The 27,108-nt window shown below is 35.5% G+C and overlaps 1 protein-coding gene across 1 annotated transcript in view; it reads left to right on the top strand.

Annotated features, from left to right (window-relative positions):
• The window catches only part of PARD3B (par-3 family cell polarity regulator beta), a 1,279,582-nt gene that overhangs the window by 658,150 nt on the left and 594,324 nt on the right, over positions 1-27,108 (top strand). Inside the window, exons 5-7 of the mRNA XM_049772907.1 lie at positions 5,787-5,875; positions 19,256-19,342; positions 24,862-24,987. Of these exons, the coding sequence (XP_049628864.1) occupies positions 5,787-5,875; positions 19,256-19,342; positions 24,862-24,987 (302 nt within the window). The remainder of the gene's footprint in view (positions 1-5,786; positions 5,876-19,255; positions 19,343-24,861; positions 24,988-27,108) is intronic.

The following is a 27,108-nucleotide window of genomic DNA, read 5'->3' as shown; positions in this document are numbered from 1 at the left end:
TGGCTCTTAGCAAGTTCTTGGGACCATATGGGATGCCAGGGATCAAACCCAGGTTGGCCATGTGCAAGGCACTATGCTATCACTTCGACCTTTGGGCAGTTTTTTCTTCCCAAAGGTTTATTTCAAGAACGTAGCACCATGACTTTGAGGATGACACTTAGCTTTCTTCTAACTGTAGAGAAGTGGATTTTAGTTAGAATTACAAAAATAAAGTGCTATATTTCTCTGTGTGATAAAATAAAGAAAATGTTGAATTGATTTGCAGATTTGCCATTTAATAATTCTGCACAATGAATACAGTTTTCTATATATAACTAATAACATCCCAGTTGTGAAATAAAAAATGCCAGACTAGTACCAACACCAAGATTCCTGCAGAGAGAGGGGTACCGGGCCTGCTACTTAGCCCCTTCCAGGGAGCCTGGTAGCACTCGTAGTTGCTAGCGTTCCTGCTAACTAAATGTAAACACCTTTACTTTCCAGCTGCTGCTAATTGGTTTGGGAATATTTATGTAAGTGTTGATTTTAAAGCTAAAAATAGTGTGGTGATGTTTAAATCCAGCTCATTCTGGCTGTCAGAAACGCTCCCATGATTCGGAAAGTGTTGCTAAAAACGTTCACTTTTAAAAAATTGTAGTAATTAAGCTTGTCTGTTGTGAGAGCCACATGTGATCTGTTCCCTGTTCTAATAAAAAAGAGAGAGAGAGAGAGAAAGGACACATTTCTTAAAGGTCTCTCCCTTGGAAAAATCTGACCTCCCATTGAACTTAGTTAAGAGAGAAAAGGATTGTAACACGGATAAAGAAAAAGGTGGCAATATAAAATTTAAAATATCTATGAATTATTCATATCCTATGCAGAACCCTCTATATCAAAATTAAATATAAAGATTTTAATAATTTTATTAATATCATTATGAAGAGTTCTAATCCTTTTACTTTCAAAATGAAAGTTGAAAAAATTTGAATCATAATCAAATCAGTACATCTTAATGTGGAAGTTGAAGGAATATAGTTCAACAGCAGTTGTTTTTAACTCTAGTTTTTCATAAATGGATTATTTTGCCCCTTGAAGTTCTAAATTTAAAAGTCATAATTCTGGATATTTTTTCTCAAAGTTATTTCAATGAGCTATGAAGAAAATATCTCTGTTCATTTTAGATATGTTTGTGATTTCATGACTCTTCATTTCACTGGGTAATTAATTGAAGTAAAAGTCTAAGTGCTTTTTAATTATTCAATTATTTTTAATATTTTTAAAATAAAATTTTATGTCTATTATTTTTAAAATGAGTTTAATCTCCCCCTAAATATTGATATGTTGCTATGCTCTTCTATTGCTGAAGTCACTTTGGAATTGGTTTAATGTCCTAAATTGCCTCTAGCATCTGTCTGACAGTTCTATCTCCAGAGAATATCCCAGAATTCTGTTACTGCAATATCTAGAAACAATTTTGGCAAGTGACAAACACTGCCCATTAGTGGACATGATAAACTATAGTTTGTCCTCTTTATGATAACTGTGACAACGTAAAAAGTTTCAGATAGTCTTTTAAAATATTAGTACTCTTGAACCAGAAATAGTAAAGCAGGTAGGATACTTACCTTGTATGAGGCTACACCAAGTTTGAGCAATGATGCTACAGATGGATCCCTGACCCCTTCAGGATTGATGCCTGAGCACAAACCAGGAATAAGACCTGATTCTCATCAGATGTGTCCCCTAACCAAAAATATATATAAATAAATATATAAATATTAGTACTCTTGTTTCAGATATGATGCTTGTACTGATTTACATGACAATTCTAGTTTTCTAGTAAATTGAAAATTAGCCAAAGCAGTTTACAATATATACCATAAAAGTCTAATTGTGCTTTCAAATTCTGATTGATATTATTTATTCAGAACATTAATAATGTTGTTTGCCTAGGTAGAATTTTTGCTTATTAAAACTAGAGGTAAGATTAGAGAAGTCTTTTTCAACTTCTAGAACTTTCTCAGAACCTGAAAGTGTGCTGTTTTTACTTATGATTCTATAGCAAATATCTATTTCCTTTAACATTCATGGTTTTATGTGTGTTATAGAATTAAAAAGCCAAAAAGATTATTTATTTTAATTAATGACATTGTTAGTAGTTTGTATATTAGAAAATCTTATATTATTAAGAGGTAATATTCTTAAAATTTACCTCAGAATCAATATGATCCTTCTAAAAAAAAGTCCTGCACACTTTTTTGCATGAATTGATAGGTTGATTTATAAATTCCATACATTAATGCAGAGACCCAAAAATAGTCAGAAGAAAGTTATGTTTGTTGTTTACAACTTTTTTTACTTTATATTATAGACCTGAGAATGCCTATAAAATCAATAGTATTAACTTGATTATGCAATCAATTGACTAGCATAGCATTGATTACTCAAAAGTAAATCCTTACATGTTTTGAAAAATACATCAAGAAAATTTGTTAGTCTTTTTGGCAAATGTTGAATAATGCTGGTATTTTTAGATTCTCATAGGCCAAGAATTAATTTGAAATCTACTCAATACCATGTATAAACATTTGTCACAATAGTAATAGATCTAAATGTGAGAAATAATTACATTAAAAATAATAAAAGAAAATGTAAGAGCTGAATTTTTTTGTACTTTTTTTTTGGGGGGGGGCACACCCGGCAGTGCTCAGGGTTACTCCTGGCTGTCTGCTCAGAAATAGCTCCTGGCAGGCACGGGGGACCATATGAGACACCGGGATTCGAACCAACCACCTATTGTCCTGGATCGGCTGCTTGCAAGGCAAACACTGCTGTGCTATCTCTCCAGGCCCAAGAGCTGAATTTTTAAACCTTGTATTAGGTAATCATTTCTTGGATAAAACAACAAAAACATCAGGAACAAGAGAAAATTTAACTTGACTTCATTAAAATTATAAAACTAATTTTCTTCAAAGGGCCTATCAAATAACTAAAGTTATTGTTTAATGTAAAAATAGATTTCTGTATCATGTACCTGATAAGAATTGATACTCAGAATATTTTAAAAAACTATTAAAACTAAAATAGTCAAATACATATTAGAATTTCTCCAAAGTAGTTACACAAATTTTCAAGAACAGCATCAAAAGATACTCAATCTCATTAGTTATTGTGGAATATAAAGCATTAGGTAGATATTTTAAAAATTCACTTCACAATCAAAATGATAACTACATTTATTAAAGGAAGGTAGTGAGTGTCAAAAAAATTTAGGGAGAGGAGAGTTTTCCTACTGCTGACAGGAATGAAAATTGTATGGTCATTGTAGCGATAATACACCAGCCCCTCAAAGTGTCATACCAATTGCCAAATGACCCAACACTTCTTCTCATATATCCCAGAAAACTGGAAACATAGATTCAAGGAGAGATCTTATTTTTAGCCACATTTTTTTTATAATTAAACAGTTCATAGCATCATCTTCTACTAGGCCAAGTGTAAATATAAATGCAGATTAAGTGGCTGAATGAGTAAATAAAAAGTGATTCAACTCTCCAAAGGAAGATTATCCGATCACAAAACAGAATGGCATGTTCAATACAAACTACAAGATGCCTGAGGTTGGATAGCATAGTGTTACATAATAGAAGTCACAAATATTGCTATTTTATTGGCACAAAGTGTTCAGAATACACTATTCTTAAAGACATACGGTAGATTAATGGTGGACACCTATTGCCGGGGTAGAATAAAGACAATGAACCTTTATGACTAATGGGAATGACATTTCTTTGGGGAATTTAAAAGTGGTTTTTAAATTAGTGTCAATTATTTGCAAAACTATGCCTGCCAATTTGACAAAATTTACCATTTAAATTCTGTATTTAATGTTATATTATGAATATTATAATAAAACTTTTCTGAGGGAAAAGAGAGATTGATAACCCCAGGTTTCAGAGGATCATACAGCACTGTTCACTTTTTAACTATACCCTTAGTCACTTCTGAGAGTGACTCACAGAAGCTACCAGAACCAATCATCTCATTAATTCATTTACATTGACAATAATTTGCTATTCTTCACTTGAAAGTTTAAGCAGTGTCATTTAGTCAATTCATCCATCAGTGTTCATTAATTAGCTTCTGTTTTTATATATATTTTCTATATATGTTATATATGTTTTCCTTCATGGACATCCCTCTTATATGAAAGATAGTTATGTGTTATGTGTTGTTTTGACATACATGTGCCTATCAGGTACTCTGACAAGTGTTGTGGTCACAAATTCAAATATTTTTTTGTGAAATTGTCTACCTATTACATCATCAGAATAACCTTCTCTCTTCTCTGGAAGTATATATAAAGTCCTTTATGGTAATAAGAATGTTCAAAATTTTCAATGATGAATTTGGAGGTGGAGAGAGTTGAGACACAGACACACACAGACACACACAGACACACAACCCCCCCCCCCCCCCGTTCTTGAGAAGTCAGGTAGTGTGCTCATGAACTTGGACTTAGGTGCTCCGGTGAGTTATTGGGTTGTTCATGAAGTTAGGACCAGGACGGTCAAGGCTATTCGATCCTGGCTGGGGAAGAGTCAGGAGGTACCAGGGGATGACCTGGGAGAAGCAGGAGAGCTGAAGTATGCAGGCATATGCTCTGTCCCTTTGAACTACTTTTATATTTTATATTTTGAGACTTGAGTCTAATTGGCTTTCTTCAACTTTATGGATTTTCTTTCCTTCCTTATCCCAGTGGTAAGAAGAAAACATTTTTTAATCTAGAACAAGCCAAGCACTTCACAAACCCACCAATCTGTCCATGAAAGGTTGCTGCACATGTATGAATGAAAATTTATTCCATTTTCTGTGGCAAACTGCTTAAGTGTGAGTTCATATTACAAAAAAATTAACCAACTTCTTTTATTCAACCAATTACCATATACTGTCTTTATTGGAGTGATGCATTTAAATCCACAAATGCTCTGTAACAGGTATGTTAATAATGGATTATTTTTCATGTGGCTGTGGATTCTGTGAAATTTGAGTCCAGGACTAACAATGTTTCTACAATTACAGTTACAGAGCTGATCAGAGAGCCAGCCACGTATTCCATGAAATATAAGTCGGATTTACTTTCAAAATCCTCTTTCTTCTCTCATATCCAACTTCACCTTGCCACTATTTGAAAGTAGGGGACCTGTCTGTTCCTGCTAAATACAGTAGAGAGTATACATTTTAGAAAATAAATGGTTTATTTTAGATTCTTGGTGCAGGATTATCCTCCAAATACAAATCAGGAGACAAAGAACATCAGATTTATTTCCCTGCAATATCCCCATATACTTTTGAGAGTGACCTTGCCAGACTACTTTTTTTTTATAGGTTTGTATTTCTTTTTATTTTTTAGTGTCATCAGGGGTGCAAGTAAGTACAGTTCCTTGCAGCTAAATACATCACCACCTGTCAACGGAACCTCCCTTTGGTACCCCTTAATTTAAAATTCTTAGTCCCACAAGCTTATGAGTGAGTAGCAGGAAGCCAAATGATGTATTCCAAAGTTCTTAATACACTGCTTTGTGGAAATGGCCCATCGGAGTATTTAAGAAACCAAAGGGGACGGGAAAGAACATTGAAAACATGAAAAAGATTAACACCTGTGTCTAGTCTTCAAAGGCCCTGAAGCACACTGTATTCGGGCAGAGCAAAATTGTTTATTCACTCAGGCTGAGAAAAACATTTTATTCCAGTTTTCAATTCTATATGCATCCAATTCACCTATTTATGGGTTTGTTTCATTGCAGGATTCAACACAGATATCAGAGGACAGAGAAACTATGTATGATCCACAGACAGACCTAATGACATCCCCAAAGATGAAGACTGGACTAAGGTATTATTGCTTAGCAAAGAACATTTTATTTCAACTTAATATTTGTTTGTTGGATGCCTCATCATTGTTTGGATTTACAGGGAAGATCCAAATAAGCAAAAGGGTGGAGTGAAACCATATCAATTCTAAATTTAATCATTTTGTTTTTTATGTTTGTCTTTATGTGATATGAGAACTACCCCACAAGTGTCCAAGTGAACTTGAAAGCATTCAATACTTTCCAACAGTCTGTATTTCTTCACTGCTTTTCTTTTCTTTGAACAATTTAAAGTGAACATACAGATTTCATTGTGCTTGAGTGTCTTACTTGAAGGTTAATTATTCGAACATTGTTTTACCCTGTGTTGTAACAACCTTGTCACATTTAAGACTTGACATATATAGAGCGATTTAGGCCTATCAACCAATTGGAGCAAAGATTTTAAGTGTTTTAATGAATGCCATTTACTCTATGCAATGAATTGCCTTCCTGTTCACCATACTTGTATTATTCTGACCTAACTTCCAGTTCTGCCCAGGTACTACTCTGATGCAAATCCTAGCTCTTTTAGACAGGCTACTTTCTCTTTCTAAGTTTCTGGTTTTCAGAGCCATATTATATAACTAACTTCAGAGGATTGATACGAAAATGAGGTAACATTAAAAGCTGTCAGAGAGCTTACCAGCTTGGAATATTCAGCAAGTGGAGAAAAACTTAGATGTAACAGTTCTGAGAGGACATTGATTCCAGTTTGTATGACTTGATAATGATTAGAGAGAAGTCACTTATAACTGAACTACTTGGAAAGTATTTTCCTGTGGAATAAAGTGTCCCATAGACCTTGGCCCTAGCAAAAAACGCGGGGTTTATTTTCAAGCAGATGGGATAGGAGTGAAATGAATTATTTATATACTCCATATAAAAATGCTAGAACCTGTTTCTGTATGTTTATCACTGAGTCATTGCCTAGTCCTTGATTCTCAGCTAAGTGCTGTAAGAATTAACCCTTCCCAATCTCTTTATACTCTCCATGATCTTACAGATCAGTCCTACATAAAAGTTTTAAACTATGACATTTATTTAACCTGGTTTTTTTAGTTTGAAATTTTTATACTTAGTTAAAACTTTAGTTGAAATAGTACATCGAACTAATTAATTACCCATCTTAAAATATTTTCTTCCTAAGGACAAATGGATTCAGTGCTACAGAGATTGTTGACAAGATTGAATGAAATATAGATAGCCCTTTAGGACAATGGAAAATAAAAATATCGGATAAGCATTAACTGATATTGCAATTGCTCCGGTTTCCTGTCACTGTTTGGCTCTCTCCCAAACAAGTCTAAGAATCCTCCCAGGAGTTACCGCCACCATCATAGAACCTGAAACATAATGCAGACATATTTGTTTATCCACCTGAGTGGGTAAAACACGTTGCTCTCTAAATTATAAGCAGAGCTATTAACCGCTCGCCTGTTATTAACACAAACATCTTTAAAAAAATATAACAATTGGGCCCAGAGAGATAGCACAGTGGCATTTGCCTTGCAAACAGCCAATCCAGGACCAAAGGTGGTTGGTTCGAATCCTGTTGTCCCATATGGTCCCCCATGCCTGCCAGGAGCTAAGCTATTTCTGAGCAGACAGCCAGGAATAACCCCTGAGCACCACCGGTTGTGGCCCAAAAACCAAAAAAAATAAATAAATAAATAAAAAAAAAAATATATATATATATATATATTTTTTTTGCAACATTCCCACTACCTATGCCCCCCTCCTTCCCAACCCCACCTGTATTCAAGACAGGCATTCTACTTCTCTCACTCATTAAGATTTGGGACATTGGTGATGGGAATGTTGCACTAGCGAAGGGTGTGGGGGTTGTTTTTTACATGACCAAAATCCAATTACAATCATATTTGTAATCAATGTGTTTAAATATATTAATAAAAAAATTTTTGTAATGATAGTTGTTAGTGTAGTTATTTCCCTAACTGCACTCACCACTCTTTGTGGTGAGCTTCCTATTGTGATCTTAAGAAGGTGATAAAGAGGGACTGGAGAGATAGCACTGTATGATAAGGCATTTGCCTTGCACACGCCAATCGGGGACAAACCCAGTTTGATTCCTGCATCTGTGTGGTCCCTTGAGCCTGCCAGGAGCGATTTCTGAGAGCAAAACTAAAAGCAACCCCTCAGTGCTGAAGGAAGTGGCCCAAAAACAATAAACAAAAGAGAGAGAGAGAGAAAAGATAATAAAGAGGTGTTCATGGGATATTATTTTTAGTGTAGAAAATTTTACTGGAAATTAAAGGAGAAAGAAAAGGAACATTCCTTATGGGGAGAAACAGCATAGGATTAAGTTTATTTATGAAAATTTTTTAAAAAATTAAATTAAGCTCTTAAGTAAATGAGAAACTGTGTGATGATATCACACCTCATCCTTAATTCTGTCTCAATTCAGATTTATCTCATTTCTTTACTCATTTTCAAATTATCCTGCTCCAAACTAGTCTATTTTCCTAAAATTGATACTGCCAACATGCTTGAGCCTGTGTTACATGTTTGGCAAATTCATCACACAGTCCATTTTAAGATATTCTGAAACTTTCTATAATTTATCATGTTTTCTTCCTGCTCTCATTGTTTAAATTCTATTTTGTCTCAGATTATTGCAAGTACTGAGTAATTCCTCTCAAGTTTGCTGATGTTTTTTTCTCTTTTATATCTGATGTCACCTCTCAGGTTTTTTTTTGTTGTTTGTTTGATTGGTTGGTTGGTTGGTTTGGGGGCCACACCCAGTGAAGCTCAGGTGTTACTCCTGGCCATGCACTCAGAAATCAGTTTTGGCTCAGAGAACCATATGGGAAGCCAGGGATCGAACCCAGGTCCATCATGGTTAACCACATGCAAGGCAAATGCCCTACCTCTGTGCTATTAATCCAGCCTTACCTCTGTATTTCATCTATATTTTTTAATCAAATGTTTAATGGCAAAACCTGTAGCAACTCTATTTTCTACAAAATAAAAATTGTTGCTTTGGCTTTGAATTTGGTCTAACCATTTGAGACTTGTATTCAAGCTCATGGTCCATTTTTACTACCCACTCAGCAGCACATATGTCATGTTTGTGGCTGGGCACACACAAAATCTCTCTCCCTCCCTACTTCCGTTCCTCTACTCCTCCTTCTCCCCTCCTCCTGCTATCCTCTCTTCCTTCTTCTCTAACCCTTTTATCTGTAGCTTCTTTCTCCATTCATTTCTCACCCTTCTTTTCTCTTCACCATCTTCCCTTTCTCCTCCTGTCCACACCCTCTTTGAATAAGAAATTCTCTGAGTGAGCCCACAAGTCATTTCGCTTTACTATCTTCATACACAGTCTCTTTTTGTCCATCATAAAACTTTTCCATTGAAAATACATTGGCCCTTTTCAGTTTTAACTCATGTACAAACCTCCTGGAGAAAAAATTTTATTGGTCCCAACTGTCCTCACTGCCTTTATATCCACCTCCTCTGTACCTCATCTGTTAGTTTGATCAGTTAGTCTTTCTGGTCTATAAACTTTCTTAACTTTGAAAATGTTTGCTTATGTGTAAAATGGAGTTGATGTATTTCATTTGTAAATTTGCATTGTGTAATTTTACATTGTTTAGAAACAATTATAAAAAATTACCACTATCTCTTGGGACCAGAGACATAATACAGTGGATAAGGGGTGTTTGCCTTGCACTCAGCTGATGCAGATTTGATCCCCAGCATTAAATATGGTCCCCTGAGCCTCAGCAGAAATTATCCCTGAGCACAGAGCCAGGAGTAATCCCTAAGCACTTCTGGATGTAACCTAAAAAATGAGATTAGAGAATACTATCACCCAAACAATATAACTTCATTGAGAACATACTAGTAATATAATTTTATTGCTTGAATTTTCTTTTTTGCTTTTATTTTTTTGGCCATACCTTGTGGTGCTCAGTGTTTACTCCTGGCTCTGTGCTCAGAAATTGCTCCTGGCAGGCTTAGGAGACCATATGGGATGCAGGGGATCAAACCCAGGTCAGCCGTGCATGAGGCAAATGCCCTCCCTACTGTGCTATCACTGGTCCTTTTTGCTTAATTTTTCTATTGTCCATTTTATCTAGCCTTTTCAACTATTACTACATCAATAACTGGACTTTTTCCCTTCCCATTGGAGTTTTAATATTCGGTGAATAAAAGTGAAATAAACTAATTTCATTCTTATACAGAAATACTCTTTGTTAGATATTGACTTGATATAAGTAAACCAACAAGACATTATATCAAGCAAATTTCAGAATCATCTGCAAACTTTTTTTAGCTGGGTTTCTCTGTAAACTATCTTTCACACTATTACACTAATAGACCTGAACTCAAATCCCTAAAGAGTCAACTCATATTCTGTCCTTTCTCTATCAGCAGTCCAATCAAAAAAGAATAATGATCCTCAATACTGCAATGAAACACTTCTTCAAAAAACTCAGTTGAAAAATAGAAATTTTGGGGCTGGGGAGATAGCAGGGAGGCAGGGCGTTTGCCTCGCAGGCAGAAGGTCGGTGGTTTGAATCCCGGCGTCCCATATGGTCCCCCGTGCCTGCCAGGAGTGAATTCTGAGCATAGAGCCAGGAGGAACCCCTGAGCTCCACTGGGTGTGGCCCATAAACCAAAAAAAAAAAAAAAGAAAAATAGAAATTTTGATAATTATTCCCTTTTATCCCATACATTGTTTATAATTCAGATGTTATGATAAGTGTATTAGTGGCTAGTATTCTTGAATCCTTACATATTAGATACTGTATATATAATTCTTATAATTTATAATCTCTAATTTAATTAAAACTACTATTTCCATTAAAATTTATCTCATATTCAAATGAGAAGACAGATACTTTGAATCTTCATTTCAATTATTTACTCAGACACTACCAGGATATTTTTTATGTATATTTCTTTTTTTTCATGGAAATATATAAATATTTTAATATCTATATTTAAGCACCATGATTACAAACATGTTTGTAGTTGAGCCTTGGTCATAGAAAGAACACTCCCCTTCACCAGTGCGAATTCCCACCACTAATGTCCCTCTTCTTCCTCTTCCCCCACCCTCTGCCTGTTTTTTTGAGACAGGCATTCTACTTCTCTCACTCATCAGCATTGTCATGGTAGTCATGTAGTCATTTTCCTAACTGCATTCACCATGCTTTGTGGTGAGCTTCATATCATGAGCCGGTTCTTCCAGGCCTCATCTCTATTGTCTCTGGGCATTACTACAATAATGTCTTTTATTTTACTTTTCTTTTTTTCCCCCATTTCCTTCAGGATCTCATGTATTGTGGTATAGAATTCTAAAAGTAGTCTCTGATTACTCTTTGGATTGCTGTATTATCTGTAGTAATCTCTCTCTTTTAATTTCTAATCCAGTTTATTAAATTTCTCTCTCTCCCTTTCTTTGTGAGTTTTGCTAGTGGTTTATCAGTCTTGTTTATTTTTTCAAAGAACCAACTTTACTCTTGTTAATCTTTCTATTGTTCTTTGGGTTTCTACTTTATTAATTTCTGCTCTAAGCTTTGTTATTTCCTTCTGCCTACTTATTTTGGTTTCATTTTGTTGATCATTTTCTAATTTTATAAGCTGTGCCATTAAACTATTTATGTTGACCCCTTCTTCATTCCTAATGTATGCTTGCAACTTTGATTTTGAGTCTGTGTTTTTTCTGACTATTCAGAAGTATTCCTTGTAGGCAGCAAATTGTTGGATTCAGCTTTTTGATCCATTTTGCTACTCTGTGTCTCTTAACTGGTGCATTTGGCCCATTGATGTTGAGAGAAATAATTGCCATGGGATATAGAGCCATCTTTTTGTGGAAGTTTGATGTGTCTTTAGGCCTGTCTTGTCTTAAAGACAAGATCTTTCAGTTTATCCCCCCACCCAGGCTTCTATTTTTTTAATAACAATACAAAGTGATACGTTTATTGTGACAATATACAATACATCTACTATTATGTAAGTAAAATTATACAAATTGTTTAACTGGTAGTTTTTATTTTATAAATTATTATTTTTTTAATTTTTATTTTGATCATATTGGCTTACATATCTTTCACAGTAGTATTTTAGGTACATATTATTCAGTTTATCTTTTTAAGGCTGGTTTTTTTGTCTGTAAAGTTTCTGAGCTGCTGTTTATCCATGAAGCTATGCAGACTTCCTTCAAACTTGAAAGTGAATCTGGCTCGGTGCAGTATTCTAGGCAAAGCGTTCAATTCACTTAGTTTTTTCACTATATCCCCCCAGTGCCTTCTGGCCTTGAGGGTTTCTTGCGACAAGTCTGCTGTAAATCTTTAAGATTCTCCTTTGAATGTAATTTCCCTTTTTGATCTTGCTGCTTTCAGTATTCTATCCCTATCTGTGGGATTCGTCATTGTGACTAGGATGTGTCTTGGGGTGCTTTTCTTCATGTCTCTTTTGGCTATTATTCTTCGGTCATGCAGGATTAGACTGCATACAGTCTTTAGCTCTAGGAGTTTCTCAGCAATTATGTCCTTGAGCAGGGGTCTTCAAACTACGGCCCGCAGAGGAGTCTGATCCGGCCCGCCAGCAGTGAGCGCTGTTTGGTTGCCAAGATACCTGCCAGCATATACATTCAGTGTATATCCAAATATCAGGAACCATGCACTCAAAATGGTAACCATCTTTGGTAGCACTTATGCCTGTGAACAGACTTTTTCAAGAATGAAACATCTGAAATCTCCAACCAGATCAAGATTAACTGATGCCCACTTGTATCACTTGTTACGGCTGGCAGTGACAAATATGGAACCGTACTTTGACCATCTCTTTAGCCAAAAGCAGGCCCACAATTCCCATTGAAATACTGGTGCATGATTTGTTTATTTATAAATGGTTTTCATTTTATTTATATAAGATATGTGCAGTGTGAGTAGGAATTAGTAGCTCATATAGTCCGGCCCTCCAGCTCTCTAAGGGACCGTAATCCGGCCCCCACTTTAAAAAGTTTGAAGACCTCTGTCCTTGAGTGTTGTATCTTCCTGAGGATTTTTTTCCTGGGTCTCTAGGACTCCAATGATTTTTATGTTGTGTTTGTCAAAGACATCTATTTTCAACTGTTTACATTCTTTGAGGATTTTTTCCATTGTCAGATCATTTGCTTTAAGGTTCTTTTCCAATCTCTTCTGCTGTATGGAGTTGTGCTGCATCTCATCTTCCAGCTCAATGACTCCGTCCTCAGCTACTATTACTTTGTTGAAGTGGCCATTTCTATTTCTTCTTTGTCAAAGTGTCTGTTCATTTCTTAACCCCATTTTTTGATGGGATTAGATGTTTTTCCCTTGTAACGTTCTGTCAGTGCCTTGTATATTTTGGAGATTAGTCCCTTATCTGATGGGTATTGGGTGAATAGTTTCTCCCACTCAGTGGGTGTCTCTTGTATCCTGGGAACTATTTCCTTTGAAGTGCAAAAGCTTCTCAGCTTAATATATTCCCATCTGTTTATTCCTGCTTCCACTTGTTTGAAGAGTGCAGCTTCCTCTTGGATAGGTCCTCTACGTCTTTGGTCAAGTTGACTCCAAGATATTTGAGTTTGTGTGACACTAATGTGAATGGGGTTGTTTTCTTAATAGTCTTTTCTTCCCTATCATTATTGGTATATAAAAAAGGCCATTGATCTTTTAATTTTGTTAATTTTTAACAAAAATTTTTAATTTGTTAATTTTTAACAAAAATGTAATTTGTTAATTTTATAGCCTGCCACATTGCTATATGAATTTATTGTCTAGAAGCTTTTTGGTAGAGTCTTTAGGGTTTTCTAAGTAGAATATCATGTCATCTGCAAACAGTGAGAGCTTGACTTCTTCCTTTCCTATCTAGATTCCCTTGATATCTTTTTATTGCCTAATTGCTATAGCAAGTACTTCCAGTACTATGTTGAATAGCAGTGGTGAGAGAGGACAGCCTTGTCTTGTACCAGAATTTAGAGGAAAGGCTTTTAATTTTTCTTCATTGAGGATAATATTTGCCATTGGCTTGTAGAAGATGACCTTACCTATATTAAGGAAGGTTCCTTTCATTCCCATATTACTGAGAGTTTTTATTTTTTATCAAGAATGGTAATGGACCTTGTTAAATGCTTTCTCTGCATCTCTTGATATAATCATGTGATTTTTAATTTTCTTATTGTTTATGTTGTGTATTCTAATTACCAAATTGGATCATTTTGGTGGTGGTGGTTGGGTTGTGTGTGTGTGTGTGGGGGGGGGGGAAATCATTATTAGTGCTTAAAATGCTTGCCCGCTTTCATCCTAGGAATGGTCTCTCCCGGTAATAATTGGTGCTGTACTTGGTGCTCCTTGAGATTTGTGGTACCAAAAACTTGGTGACCTGGCAGTATTTTGGTACCTCTTTGACAACACCCAGCAGAACCCATAGGATCCTGTGATGCTGGGGATACAAGCAGGGTGGGATGCAAAATATATGCCATCTCTTCTGTCATATCTTTATGATTTTTATAGTCTTTCTTTTTAATTTAATTTTATTGAAACCATTGTGATTTATAAAGTCCTTCATAGCTGGGTTTCAGACATACAATGAATCAGGTCCAATCCCACCAACAATGAGGACCTCCCTCCACCTCTGTTCCCTCAATTGATTCCCATAGATTCCATCCCTTTGCTTTGTCTGAAAGTAGACAATTAAACAAAGTCCTGTCCATCTAGCTTTTGCAGAGTAACTATTTGTGATGAGCTAATTTTTCCCAGAGATTCTCTTCCTCCCTCCATACATTTGCCCTAATTTTTTAAGATAAGACAAAGCTTCCAGAGATTAGGTGAGTGAGCTTTGTCAATTGAATCATAAATCATTTAATTTGCTTCCTATTCACTATTTTACCTAATGTGTTTCCTTCCATCTCTCATTTGTACACCATGATTTATCTTATTGGCAGCAGCAGTTTTTTGAGCATCCAGTGTTCTAACATCACACCCAAAAACTTGGTGACCTGGCTGGAGACCATATCAATGTCTCTCCACCAATATCCCCAGGTTACCTCCTATATTTTGCTTCCCTCCCTCCAAACAGATTTAATGCTTTGTAGCTATCTGCTTTTGTTTTAGTACCTTAAAAATTTGTAGAATGTTTAGTATATCAAAAGTCATAGAAAGTTAGCTGTTTTGATCATACAATAATTTGTATTTTTACATAATTTATCCTACAATAGAATTTTTGTCATCTTTTTTAAATGCAGCTACCAATCCCTTTTGTTTTCCCCTACTATAATGTCTACATTTCCTTAATTTTCTCTTCTTAGTCCAATTTTGATACATAAATTGCTGCTTTTAGCCCCAGAGCATTTTTGTATAAGTTCACCTAGACAGCATTAGTAGCTTATATTTAAATTTTAATAAACTCTAACTCTGAAGTATGTCTAAAAATATCCGTGCAAAGCTAATTTTTTTATCTACCATAAAGGTTGCATCAAACATATATATCTAAGGAATTACATTTCTCCTTTAAAATCAAAGAATAAATATATAGACTGAGTCTATGATGTTTTTATCAAATGGTTTTTTATCCATCTAGAAAAAGCTATTGTATATTTTGTAAAAAGGATGATTAGAACTAGTCTGTAGGTCTTGCAGTGTTTAATATTATATATATATCATATTCTTTATACATGCTTCATGTTGCAATAAATATTTAAGAGTATTGTAGGCATTTTCATAAGTAACAATATTTTGAGGGTAGCTTAATAGTTGTCAAGTATTCACAAAAGCTTTGTGACTATCATGTATAAAGATAGTGTCACAGGGGCTGAAGCAGTGGCGCAAGGAATAGGGCATTTGCCTTGCACGCACTGACCAAGGATGGATCCAGGTTCTCTGCCCCTGGCATCCCATATGGTCCTCCAAGCCAGGAGCGACTTCTGAGTGCGTAGCCAGGAGTAACCCCTGAGCATCACTGGGTGTGGCTCCAACAAACAAGCAAACAAACAAACAAAAGATAGAGTTACACTTTTTACTTAAGAGTATTAAAAAAGAAAATCTTAAAATGTAGAATTGCACCTTAAAATATAATCTCCAAAAAGTTTTCGTTTTTTGTTTTGTTTTTGGGGTCACATCCTGTTGTGTTCAGGACTTATTTTTGCTCTGTGCTCAGGAATTTTGTCATTGCTTGGGGACCATATATAGGATGGGGATTAAACTGGTGTCAATAGTGTGCAAAACCGGCACCTTAAACCCTGTACTCATTCTTCACTCAGAAGTTTACCATTTAAAAGTAGTGTTTTGCTCATTATTTAAATAAAGTATAAATATATTTCATCAAGCAAATATAAAATAGTTAATTGCAAAAGAGTACAGGTATCAATATGATACACAGAATTTATTTCGTATAACAGAGGCATTTGGAGTGGGTAAAAAAATATTTATAAAATAGAAAAAAATGTAAGGAAGCATAAAAAGTCAGCCTAAAATTCTTAAGCTGAAAATCCTGACGTCTCTACTAGACTAAACACGTCTATTTCCTATGACTCTGTGGTATCACAAGAGTGTTATCAGCACATGGATATGCCATACATTTTTAAGGAAAGATTTTTGTTATGCTGAAAGTAAAAAACTATAAAAAAAAATACAGCATAAAGATAGCAATAAAAATATTGAATGTTTGAACGATAGTCTAGTCTGTTTTTAAAAGTTTTCAAAGTAGGCCTGCAACCCAAGAATGTGAATGCTTTGTGTTTAGTCTTTCTTAAATGCCTATGAAAGTTTATTATATAAAAGCAGAGAGTATACTTTGTAGAAACTGGGTCTACTATGAAAGGGAAATGCATGATACTCCTGTATTAACAGTAGTGCAAACCACAGTGTCAAAAAAGGAGAGAGAGAGAGAGAGAGAGAGAGAGAGAGAGAGAGAGAGAGAGAGAGAGAGAGAGAGAGAGAGAGAGAGAGAGAGAGAGAGAGAGAGAGAGAGAGAGAGAAAGTGAGTGTTGAGTTAAGTAAATAAGGATGGGGCTGGATGGTGATGGATGGAGGCCTTTGTGCTTAGGCCCCAGCCACGTGGCTTCATCCCCCATCCAGCCGGCGAGTTCCAGGCCCAGGTGAAACGCAAAATCACTCACTCACAGGCAGGCTTCAGGAAGAATCATCTTTATTCAGGCCCTAGCCACCACATGTGTGTGGCCTATGTCATAACCTTTCAAGCATTTAGCCATTCTAGGCTTGCCCTGCATCTTATCCTCTTTTCAGCCATCTTCCCTTTGGGCTCCATGCGGCCCAAAGAGCCAAAGGGCCAAGGTCCAAAAGCCAGGGAGCCCAGCCGGGCAAAGAAAGGAACTGCAAAAGGGCCGAATCCCCTGGCTCAGAGGTTTATCTATTCTTTCCAAGACCCCTCCCAGGAACCTCCCAGGAATGGGCCGGGTCTTGCAGGTAGGGTTACACCTACTATCCGGTTCCCAAGACCCCTCCCAGAAATGGGTGGGTCTTGTGTACACTACAAGAGAGAAGTAAAATGCCTGCTCCAGATCAGGGGAGGGAAGAGGGCATCAAGGAAGGTGAGAGGGGAAACTGCTGGCATTGGTGGCAGAAAATGCACACTGGTGAAGGTTGTTGTACATTGTATGACTGTAAATAATGAACAACTTTTTTTCATATTTTAATTTTTTTATTTTTAATTATATGAAAAATGATGCAAAGAAAAAGGACAAGGTAAAGTTACAGTGGAAGTTCTAATAATGAACAACTTTATCTGTGGGGAAAAATGCTGTTGCATGAATAATCTTGTAATCACAGTGTTTGGGTTTAAAAAAACTAAAAATTAGAATAAAATTTAAAAAAGCATTACTTTTTGATTCATTACAAGCTATTCAGCTTCCTCTTCCCACAAAATATTTTATACTTGAAGTTTCAAATATATAATTACCTGATATTCAGATATGCATATAAGTGCTCATATTCCATAACCAAAACTATAGACAAGAATCCACTTTTCCTATTATAACATTACTCTGAGATTTTTGTTTTATTTCTTTTATTTCAGACATTTGATATAAATTCCTTGGATGAACAAGTTTGAAATATATAAGCAATATCTGAGCAGACCTCATTTGAAATTTATAATCAGAATTGAAATTCCATCACATTCTACAAATGTTAGAAACTAACCTGTATTTTTTTTTTCCCTAGTTCTTAATGATAATAGATTTGGAATGAAAACACACTAAAAATAAGCCCAATTCACTGATAAGAATATATTTAACATATTGACTTTAAAATGCTGATAAGTTAGAGAAAGCTTCACACAGTGAATTCATCAAGCATTTTGCTTTCATAAATGCTGTTCTCAACTTTTCAGCAAGAAGCCAAAATTCCACCTTCTTCAGTTTGAAGCAGAAAAAAGCATTTGAAGTCTCTATAGTTCTTAATTTCGACACCTAGTTTCAGGTCATTTTCATGTAAATAGGAAACAATAGAGAACATGCTTACGATTTCCATAACAAGGACATAAAATTAGACTTTATCATTTCCCTGGGCAATTTTTCTTTTTCTTTCTGGGATTAAAGGAGCTAGAAATTGTTCATGGCTATTATCTTACATCTTCATAAAAACTTGTTAGTTCCACTCTTTCTTACTCAAAAGCTTCGAATGTCTTGTATATTCTAATCATACATTCTATACATTAACATTTCAGCTCATCCTTTTCTTAATCTGAGAGAGGTTACATGGGTCACTGTTCTGTCTCTTGCTATAGTACATTTTCTCCATGTTTTGTAACTTCTTTTTTTTTTACCTTTGAAGAGGGAAAAAATTAGAAGTGAAAATTTGGATTGATTGCATGCATTCTTATTCAAAGTCATATTTAAGTTTTGATTTATGATGCCCACATTTACCACTGGCAGCAATATTACTATTATAAAATGTAAATGTGTTCCTTTTCTAATAAATATGATTTTTTTTTTAGTTTCCTTGCAGGCAAGAGGAAGCAAGAAAAACTTTCTACTTCCACAAAGATAGGCTTAATTCCATGTATTTTATCATCTGTAGAGTAATTTTCAAGTGTGTCTTAATGGGGGAAAATTTCATTTTTACGTACCTCTCTTAAATATGTTAATTTATGCAGATTAAGTTAAGTGGAAAACTGTTTTTCTAGGTAGTCGTTTCCATTTGTTTCTCTTCTCTGAGAAAAAAATAAAGAAATCACATAGTCTTTTAAACAGTTTATTTCCTGGATCTTCTGAACAAGTCAGCAAATCGTGTTCCTTGATTCTATCTCTATTTTCATGACAGTGGTTGATCGATCTAAGATTGTTTCTCTTTAATGGGCAGCATCTGTGTGTGGTGATTCATCTGAGCTCTGATTTTTTTCTGCCCCAGTGATATGACAAGAACAGTGGAGATTTCTGGGGAAGGAGGCCCCTTGGGAATCCATGTCGTGCCCTTCTTTTCATCTCTAAGTGGAAGGTAAGAGAATTTTCTTATGTCAGAAGCTCAAGCCAGTGAAAAACTTGAGTTTATTTTCACAAGCAGTTTTTAGATGAAAATTAGAATGTGCATTACTGTCATTCAAATGGACAACTTCAGCTACATTTCAACTGGCCACCTCTGTGTTATAAATAAAATGAAATCAGTTACCTCCAGTCTGTGATAGGAAAGAAAAAAATCAACAAAAGTTTCTGCATATTCAATATATTGTGAGATACTTTTTTTTTTTACCATATTTGAAGTTGGAATACTTCAAGAACTCTTACTAGTGGTACAGAGTGAGAGATTGCTTGCAAAACTTTAATTAATAGCTAAATATGGCTGCTGAATTTTTAATGTTCCCATTTAATTACACTTCAACACATGACTGTAGTAATTCCAAATTGTTGAGTCTTAATATTCCTCAGGTATACAGAGATCAACTAATATTTTTACAGTATAAGTTACAACATTGTATCCACTATGTGATTCTCACCCTAGTACCAAAATGCCATTTTTATATGGTCAACGCCAGTATATTGATGTTGAAACATTGTATGCCTGAAACTCAATCATGAATAACTTTGTAAATCACAGTGCCTTAATAAATTTTTAATTGATCAGTTAAAATGATTTTCTTACAACTTTTTGAAATGTTAAAAGACAGATTGCTAATATCACACAGATACAGGGTAACTTAAATTGTGTCAGCATTTCTACCTGAGTAGAAAGGTTGTTTTATTGACAGAAATTAGTGTATGCCTGAAAGCTAATAGTACTGCTACCACAGCAACTTTAACAAAACTCAAATTATTATGTCATTGTTCACTGAGTTAACTGTCCTGAGCACTAGGCTGATATTGACAAGGACTATCAAGAATTTACAACATTATCAGATTTACCAGGATATGATTTTAATAAATCTGATAGATTGTATTTTTTCTTGAATGCATTATGAAAAAGGCAGAACACCTTAGTCTGGTTTAGAAATTTAAAACCAGAAAAGCCGATTGATTTTTCTCAAGATCACATCAAATTTTGGTCTTCCAATTTGCCCTCAGAAGACCCACTGCTCTTTCTAGGACAGAAATGTTCCCTCCGGGTCTCTAAAATGAATTTACTGATCCTGAATATTTAATTCAGTCTACTCTATCACAGGAAAATCAAATTTAGTGATGATATTTTGGTTGGCATCATTTTCAGCAGGTAACCATCTGCTACCTGTAATTGCAAAGTCATCACCTTATTATTATTATTATTTTTGCAGTCACATCCGATGCCAAGCTTTTGCTTGAATGAATTTTTCCGAAAAAGAACTGAGCTGAAAAGCCAGTGGCTTTTATTGTCTCATTTCCTGTATGTGTTAATAAGCATGTTTATAAATGTTATGGGTTATGGCATAGGACAAGCTGAGGTTGTGTTTGATAGACAGGGTGAGTATTTACCCAGTTGTCATGAGAAATCCTAATGGCTTTTGGCAGGGTGTACTGATAGAGCTTTGTGAAATACCAGCGCAGTTAAATTACCCAGCCCTTTAGTTTAATGAAGCTGGAATAGAACACAAGCGCATCCTACTTTCTGAGGAATGAAGAAATATACAATGTGACAATCACCCCAAGTTCATTTTCAATAGTTCAGAGAACAAGTTGACCCGATAGACTAGAAATCACCATCTCTTTCTTTGAATGAGGAAAACACATTAGAATGGATGGATTTTATCACTCTCCTTCTGACTTCTGATTTCTAGCTTTAAGCATTGTCGAAGACTAGAATGAGACTTAGACTTGAGTTCAAAACAATTGGATTGGAATCTCAACAGTCTCTTAGCAGCTTGAGCAAATTCCCTAAACTTTCCTCTAAGGATAAAACATCTTTATCAGATAAAACAAATGGAGATTAAATGGTATTAAAATATGCATGTGCCTCAAAAAGCATACATGGCATAAGCATGTATAAATTATGATATTGATTAAACCAAAAACTTGGTTTAGAAATGAAATGTTGTAAGTTCATGGCCAATTGTACAGTAACTTGGTGAAATGGTTGTATAATTATTTTTCACTCTCCACCAGTATTATAGAAAGGAAATTTAATTAAAAGACATTAAAAATAATATGGAATTGGGAACATGAGCCAATAAAAGTTAAGAAGTAATGAGTACAGGCTGAAACAGCACACTTAACTTAACCCAGGTGTAGAGATACAAAGGCACATGGAGCGAATCCAACAAGTGTCTGACTTCATAATGCCACACAGCTTTCCTTGTGAGCACTGGAAGGGGGAAGGTGGTGAAATAAGGTCATTGTGGTGTAGACACTTAATTCTTAATTTCCTTCCAGTTATTGATTTGTGTGATTAGTTTAAATTTGAATTTACACTTCATACTTAACTAGGACTACTGTAATTGGCTTTCCCTCCAGCTTCTTAATATTTTTTCCCTTAGAAAAATAGGGTGACACCTGTTGTCTAACAGGAAACCTAATCTAAGTTAGAAGGGCCTGGGTAGAATATAGGGCTACTGCGTTCAATGAAGCCTCAGTGAATTCCTTAGATATTGCAACACAGAGTACTGAATGCTGTTTGTGTACCAGGACCACATGAGCAGTGTATGTCATAGCTGATTTCATATATATTTTGTACAATCACAACAGATAGGTGAAACAGCCAAGCTCTGACATTTTTCTAACTATTCCAGTTCATTTATCATTTAAAAAATGCATCATTTACCTTAGAATTAAAAATATGCAATCTAGTGTTTTATTAAAAATTGTTTAATCTACCATTTTTCATTGGAACTGTGACCAAATCTCAGAGAAAAAGAATAAAACACTAAACAATGACATATAAGACAATTATATATAAGTGACATATGACATATATATTTATAAAAGACAATATGAAGACAAACATAGTGCCAAAATGGAGTGATACAACAGGAATAATGGGAGGAACAAAAAGAGAAAAGGGTTGCTAACTGCATTTCTTTGAAAAGGAAAAATTAGTTTCGCTGCTCTGATGGGGCTGAGGTCCAACAATGGTCTTTATCATTCTTTATCATTTCTCATACATTTCATCATACATTCTCCTCTCATTTTTAACTACAAAATTCACTTTTAATTTCAGAGATTCTTGTCCAGACAGGCTAGCTGCCACAGCCTACCAGCTTGGTGCAAAGGGGATCTAAAGAGACTCTCATGTGAACCCTCTAGCACTAGTCTGGAAAAAATCAAACTGGAAGGAATCTCTCTCCTTTTCTTGGAATAGAGAGGCCAAGAGTCATTGGTTGCTAGGGACCAAACTAATAAAATCAGTCAGTTTTACATTTAACCAAAATTACCTCTGACACATGGGTTTTACAGTTGGGCTTATTCTGTCAATAAATTTTTCATGGAAAGTTAGGTTATTTAGATCACTGAGGTTCACATAGCATACTCCAGCTGTAATATGCCAGCTAAATTGCAACCCAGTGGCCTGAAAGAATTAATTCATCTCCCAAAATGTGAAATTAAATCCTAGGGGGTAACATTACGGGACTGATGATGTACTGAATTAAATTAAAGGAAGACTTGAATGCTTGTTAAAAAAATATCGCTTACATAAACTAGTTTATAACCACATGTGAGCCTCCTAATTGATCATGTTATTGTGATTTCACCATAACAAAAATCCAAAATGTGAACTATTAGAGGTTCATTTAATTTAGGAAAAAAACACTATTTGTGTTCTGACTTTTTTTTCTCCTTTGCTTCCTGTCAGATCATTCAATATTTAATATTAAGTTATAAGATTAAGGCAGTATTGTGACGGTAAAATTATTTATTTGAATCTCATCTCCTTTATCAAAGAGTATTTGGTTCTTTGTTTATACAAGACTGTGATACATTTACAAACTTGCTGGTGTTCTGAAAAGAAGTATAATTCCTCACCCATATGCTCACACCCAGGATTCTAGTTTCCCCTTCATTGGGCGATGAGACAGTTGACCTTTCTGCAATTATTGATCATTGTTGATTCCAAGATCTATATCTGCTTTTTCTTGCCTTATTTGAGATGATGGCAACTAATTCAAGAAACGGAGCCCCTGCTTTTGTGACTGTTTTCAAAGTACATCATTTAGAAATGGCCCTTTCTCCTACCTGATTAACCTTATAATTCAGATATAAAATATATTCCTATTTGGGCTAGATTTGAGACTAATTGCAAAGAGATTACATGGCCTCTATCTTGAAGAGGACAAAGTTGAAAAACAAGAGGATCAGAGCAGTAAATAAATCTTTCACATACCCATTAGACTCTACCTGGAAAATAATTAGTCTTTTTTTACTCTAGGCACTTAATATGCTACAGGGAAAGAGATGAAACTCTCTAGTGCCTCAGAGAAAAATATGTGTACTTGATATCTTTTCAGTTTTTATTTCATTACTACCATATGTAACAGAAATGCATATGCACACATTTACTATTTAAGATCTTATTTTTATTTATCATTTCCCCCTTTTTCCCAAGACCATCTCCTTCTGATTCCAAGTCATCATCACAAAACACAGGATGACCCTGGATGTTGTTTCTGAATCCAAATCCTCCTTATTTGAAATTTCAGTTTAGGCATGCTCTGCCCTCATCATGCCCTTGCCTTGTTGACCAGTGATGGGCGGGTGGGTAGATGGGACACTCCAGCCACATGTGATGAAGTCCATGATCTAATGGATGCATGAGGACAGTTCCCATTTCAATATGGCTCCTTCCATGGATCAGAGAACAGACCCATACTTCACTAACACATGATCAGCCCTGCCTCACGCCTATCTGATCTGTTCCTAGCCAATTGCTCTTTAGTCTTCTACTCCATTTGGCATCCAGAAATTCACCAGTCCTTCCAGGCTTACTGAGTACTCCATTTTTTTCAAGTTTCTCCTATGTTCCAAGCTGATATAAATCCTTCATCTCAAGCCTGCAATATTGTCTCCTACACCTACATGTTTTATCCTTGGAAATCATTTGACACATAATAAATTCAGGGCATTAACAAAAAGGACTGAGCTGGCTTATAAACGAAGGGAGGGAACCTGTTCTTAAATGAGTGTTTTCTTCTTGAGTTGCAAATTATTGGACTAGGTAGTGAGGCTGTAAAATATTACAGTGACTATCTAATCTTCTTCCATCACTAAACTTTACTGATTCTTAACTCTATATTTAACTTGTTTTACAGCTTTGATACCTTTCCCCAATGCCCCCGTCTTTGGTAGCCTCAATTCTACAAGCTACCCTAAACTTCTGTAAATTTATGGCACATAAGAAATGGGATTTTAGATTAATGTTTTCAGGGATTTTGTTTATGAATATTTATCAAATAGGGTTCTTTCAACAAAGTTTTAATATAAAGCTTTAGTTAGCTACCTGACTTTAAAGGATACTTTCACAAGTAGCAATCAATACTTATTTCTGAGTAGTTACAAACAGAAGTAGTATTAGCATATTATGATTCAGGAATTCTCTTTCTACCTCACCTTTACAATTAGGATTCTAGGACTCTTCATTCGTGGCATTGAAGAAAATAGCAGATCCAAGCGAGAGGGACTATTTCATGAAAACGAATGCATTGTGAAAATCAACAATGTGGACCTCGTAGACAAATCCTTTGCTCAGTAAGCACTTCTTTCTTGTTTATTTACTTCATTGATCCATTAAATGCTTAGAATCATGATTGATCTTATTATGATTAAAAGCATCGGAGAATTTTGCATCTGTTCTCATTGACTGACCCCAGGATTTGCTGTCCATTCTCAAATGCATCTTTTGTTTCTTTATGCTCCAAGGTGGCCCACACATGTCCCAGAATGGCCAGATAATGGTAACCCACAGAATACAGTAATCTTTCTGCTTGACTGTCTTTTTTGGTTATGGAGAGATGGGTTTGTTTTTCTTGGGATATGGGTCACTTAGACTGGCATTTAATGGCCCTTTTCACAGGCCATTAACTCAGCTTATTAATTAACTTACTTAGTGTCAGCAGTCTTCCTTGATCTAAATATATGTCAGAGACATCCAGAAGGATTCACTGGATAATAAAAACAAATGAAAAAAAATGAATATCCTTTCTCTCGAGAAATCATTTATCCACATGTGAAAATGTTTAAGGAAAGAGAATTTTATGTATAAGGATCAGAGTGTGTAACAGTCTGTATAATGAATGTTGCAATAAAAGGTGTACTGCCATTGTCATGGGATTCACAAATAAAAGAGTCAATTCAAGTACTTTTTAGTGATTATCACCAGCCACTCTTACTTCAGGACCAAGCCACTCATAATCTATCTTCTCTATGACTATTAGTTAGCTTGTGGTCTCTGTGGTGTGTTGCAGCAGCCATGTGTGACCATGAGTAGAAGTTTAGTAGACACTGGCTGTCTGAGAGTGGAAAACATTGAAGTCTTAAGGGTCTAGTTCTTAAAATAATGAATAGCAGAATTGTTCTTAATATTATTTTATAGACCAATTTGATTTTATAAGAACTCGATATGGATGCCTAACAGATATTCTCCTTAGTTTCTATAGTGGGGAACTGAAGTTTATAAAAATCCATTATATGGTTAGTGCAAAGTAGGAACTGTTCAGATGAATTCTGCAGTGTGTGTAAAATGTTTTCTGTCTCTCTCCTCACAACAGAGGTAGCTAGGAGCCCAAGTGATAAAACAGCAGGTAGGGCATTTGCTTTGCATGCAGCTGACCCTGATATGATCTCCAGCATTCCATATGGTCTCCTGGGTTCTACCAAGAGTGATCCCTGAGCGTAGAGCCAGAAGTAAACCCTGAACATGGCCAGGTGTGACCCAAAACACAAAAACAAATAAGAAAACTAAAATAACATGGGTAATCGAACTGTTTGATAAAGTAAGGTAAGCTCAGAAAGAAGTTGGAATTCTGTCTAATTATTTGGTGTGACTACTTGTAACAAAGACTGGAGATAAAGGTAGGTTAACTGAAGGATCATTTATGCTTCTTCAAAGGGGAAATAAGTGTATAGGCATAGTTGCTAGTTAACAGGGCAGGTCCGCTGTTCTCTACAGATTAGGGGTCTCCTTCCTATGGGCGTTTGTTCATGGCTACTGTCCTTATCATTGCTTCATGTTTACTGTCCTTATCACTGTTTCATGACTACTGACTTAATCATTGCTTCATGGCTACTGTCCTTACCATTGCTTCATGGTTGCCGGCATTCCCAACATTTTTGAATTTTAAAAAATCTAAAGAAACAAGAAAACAGAAACATGTCTGTCTGTCCCCGCAAAATAGGTTGTTTTTTTTTTAATCTTGCACTTAATATCTTACTGGCAAGAAAGCCATGGAACAGGAATTCTAGTACCTATTCAGACAGCAGAAAGAAAATACTAGTGGAGACAGTGTGAGGAAACCCAGACACTCAAAAAAACAGGTGCTCTCCCATGGAATAAGAGGAGGGCAGAGTATGCTTGTTCATCCCATTGTGGGATTCAGGTGATCCAAGCACCTATCATTTCTCAATGAGGAAACTTTAGTGTCAGAAAAAGAACTTTGAACAACACAGCTCATGTCCTAAATGACCTCCCAAAAGTTTAAGAAAAGGACCAAAGGGAACATGTCTGATCATCTGAATTAGAACACAACATAATTGCTTTTCATTGAAAACTAAAGTTGACTTTTCTTTTTCCTTCCATGATCACTTCTGGAGAGATGGATGTTCAGGTTTAGAAGTCATCACTATCATTTTGAGCTTCAGTTTCCTCATTTT

This window comes from Suncus etruscus, chromosome 5 (genome assembly GCF_024139225.1).
Source record: "Suncus etruscus isolate mSunEtr1 chromosome 5, mSunEtr1.pri.cur, whole genome shotgun sequence".
NCBI lineage: Eukaryota > Metazoa > Chordata > Mammalia > Eulipotyphla > Soricidae > Suncus > Suncus etruscus.
Note: the sequence above shows the minus strand (reverse complement) of the source record. Positions and strands in the feature narration are given on the sequence as shown.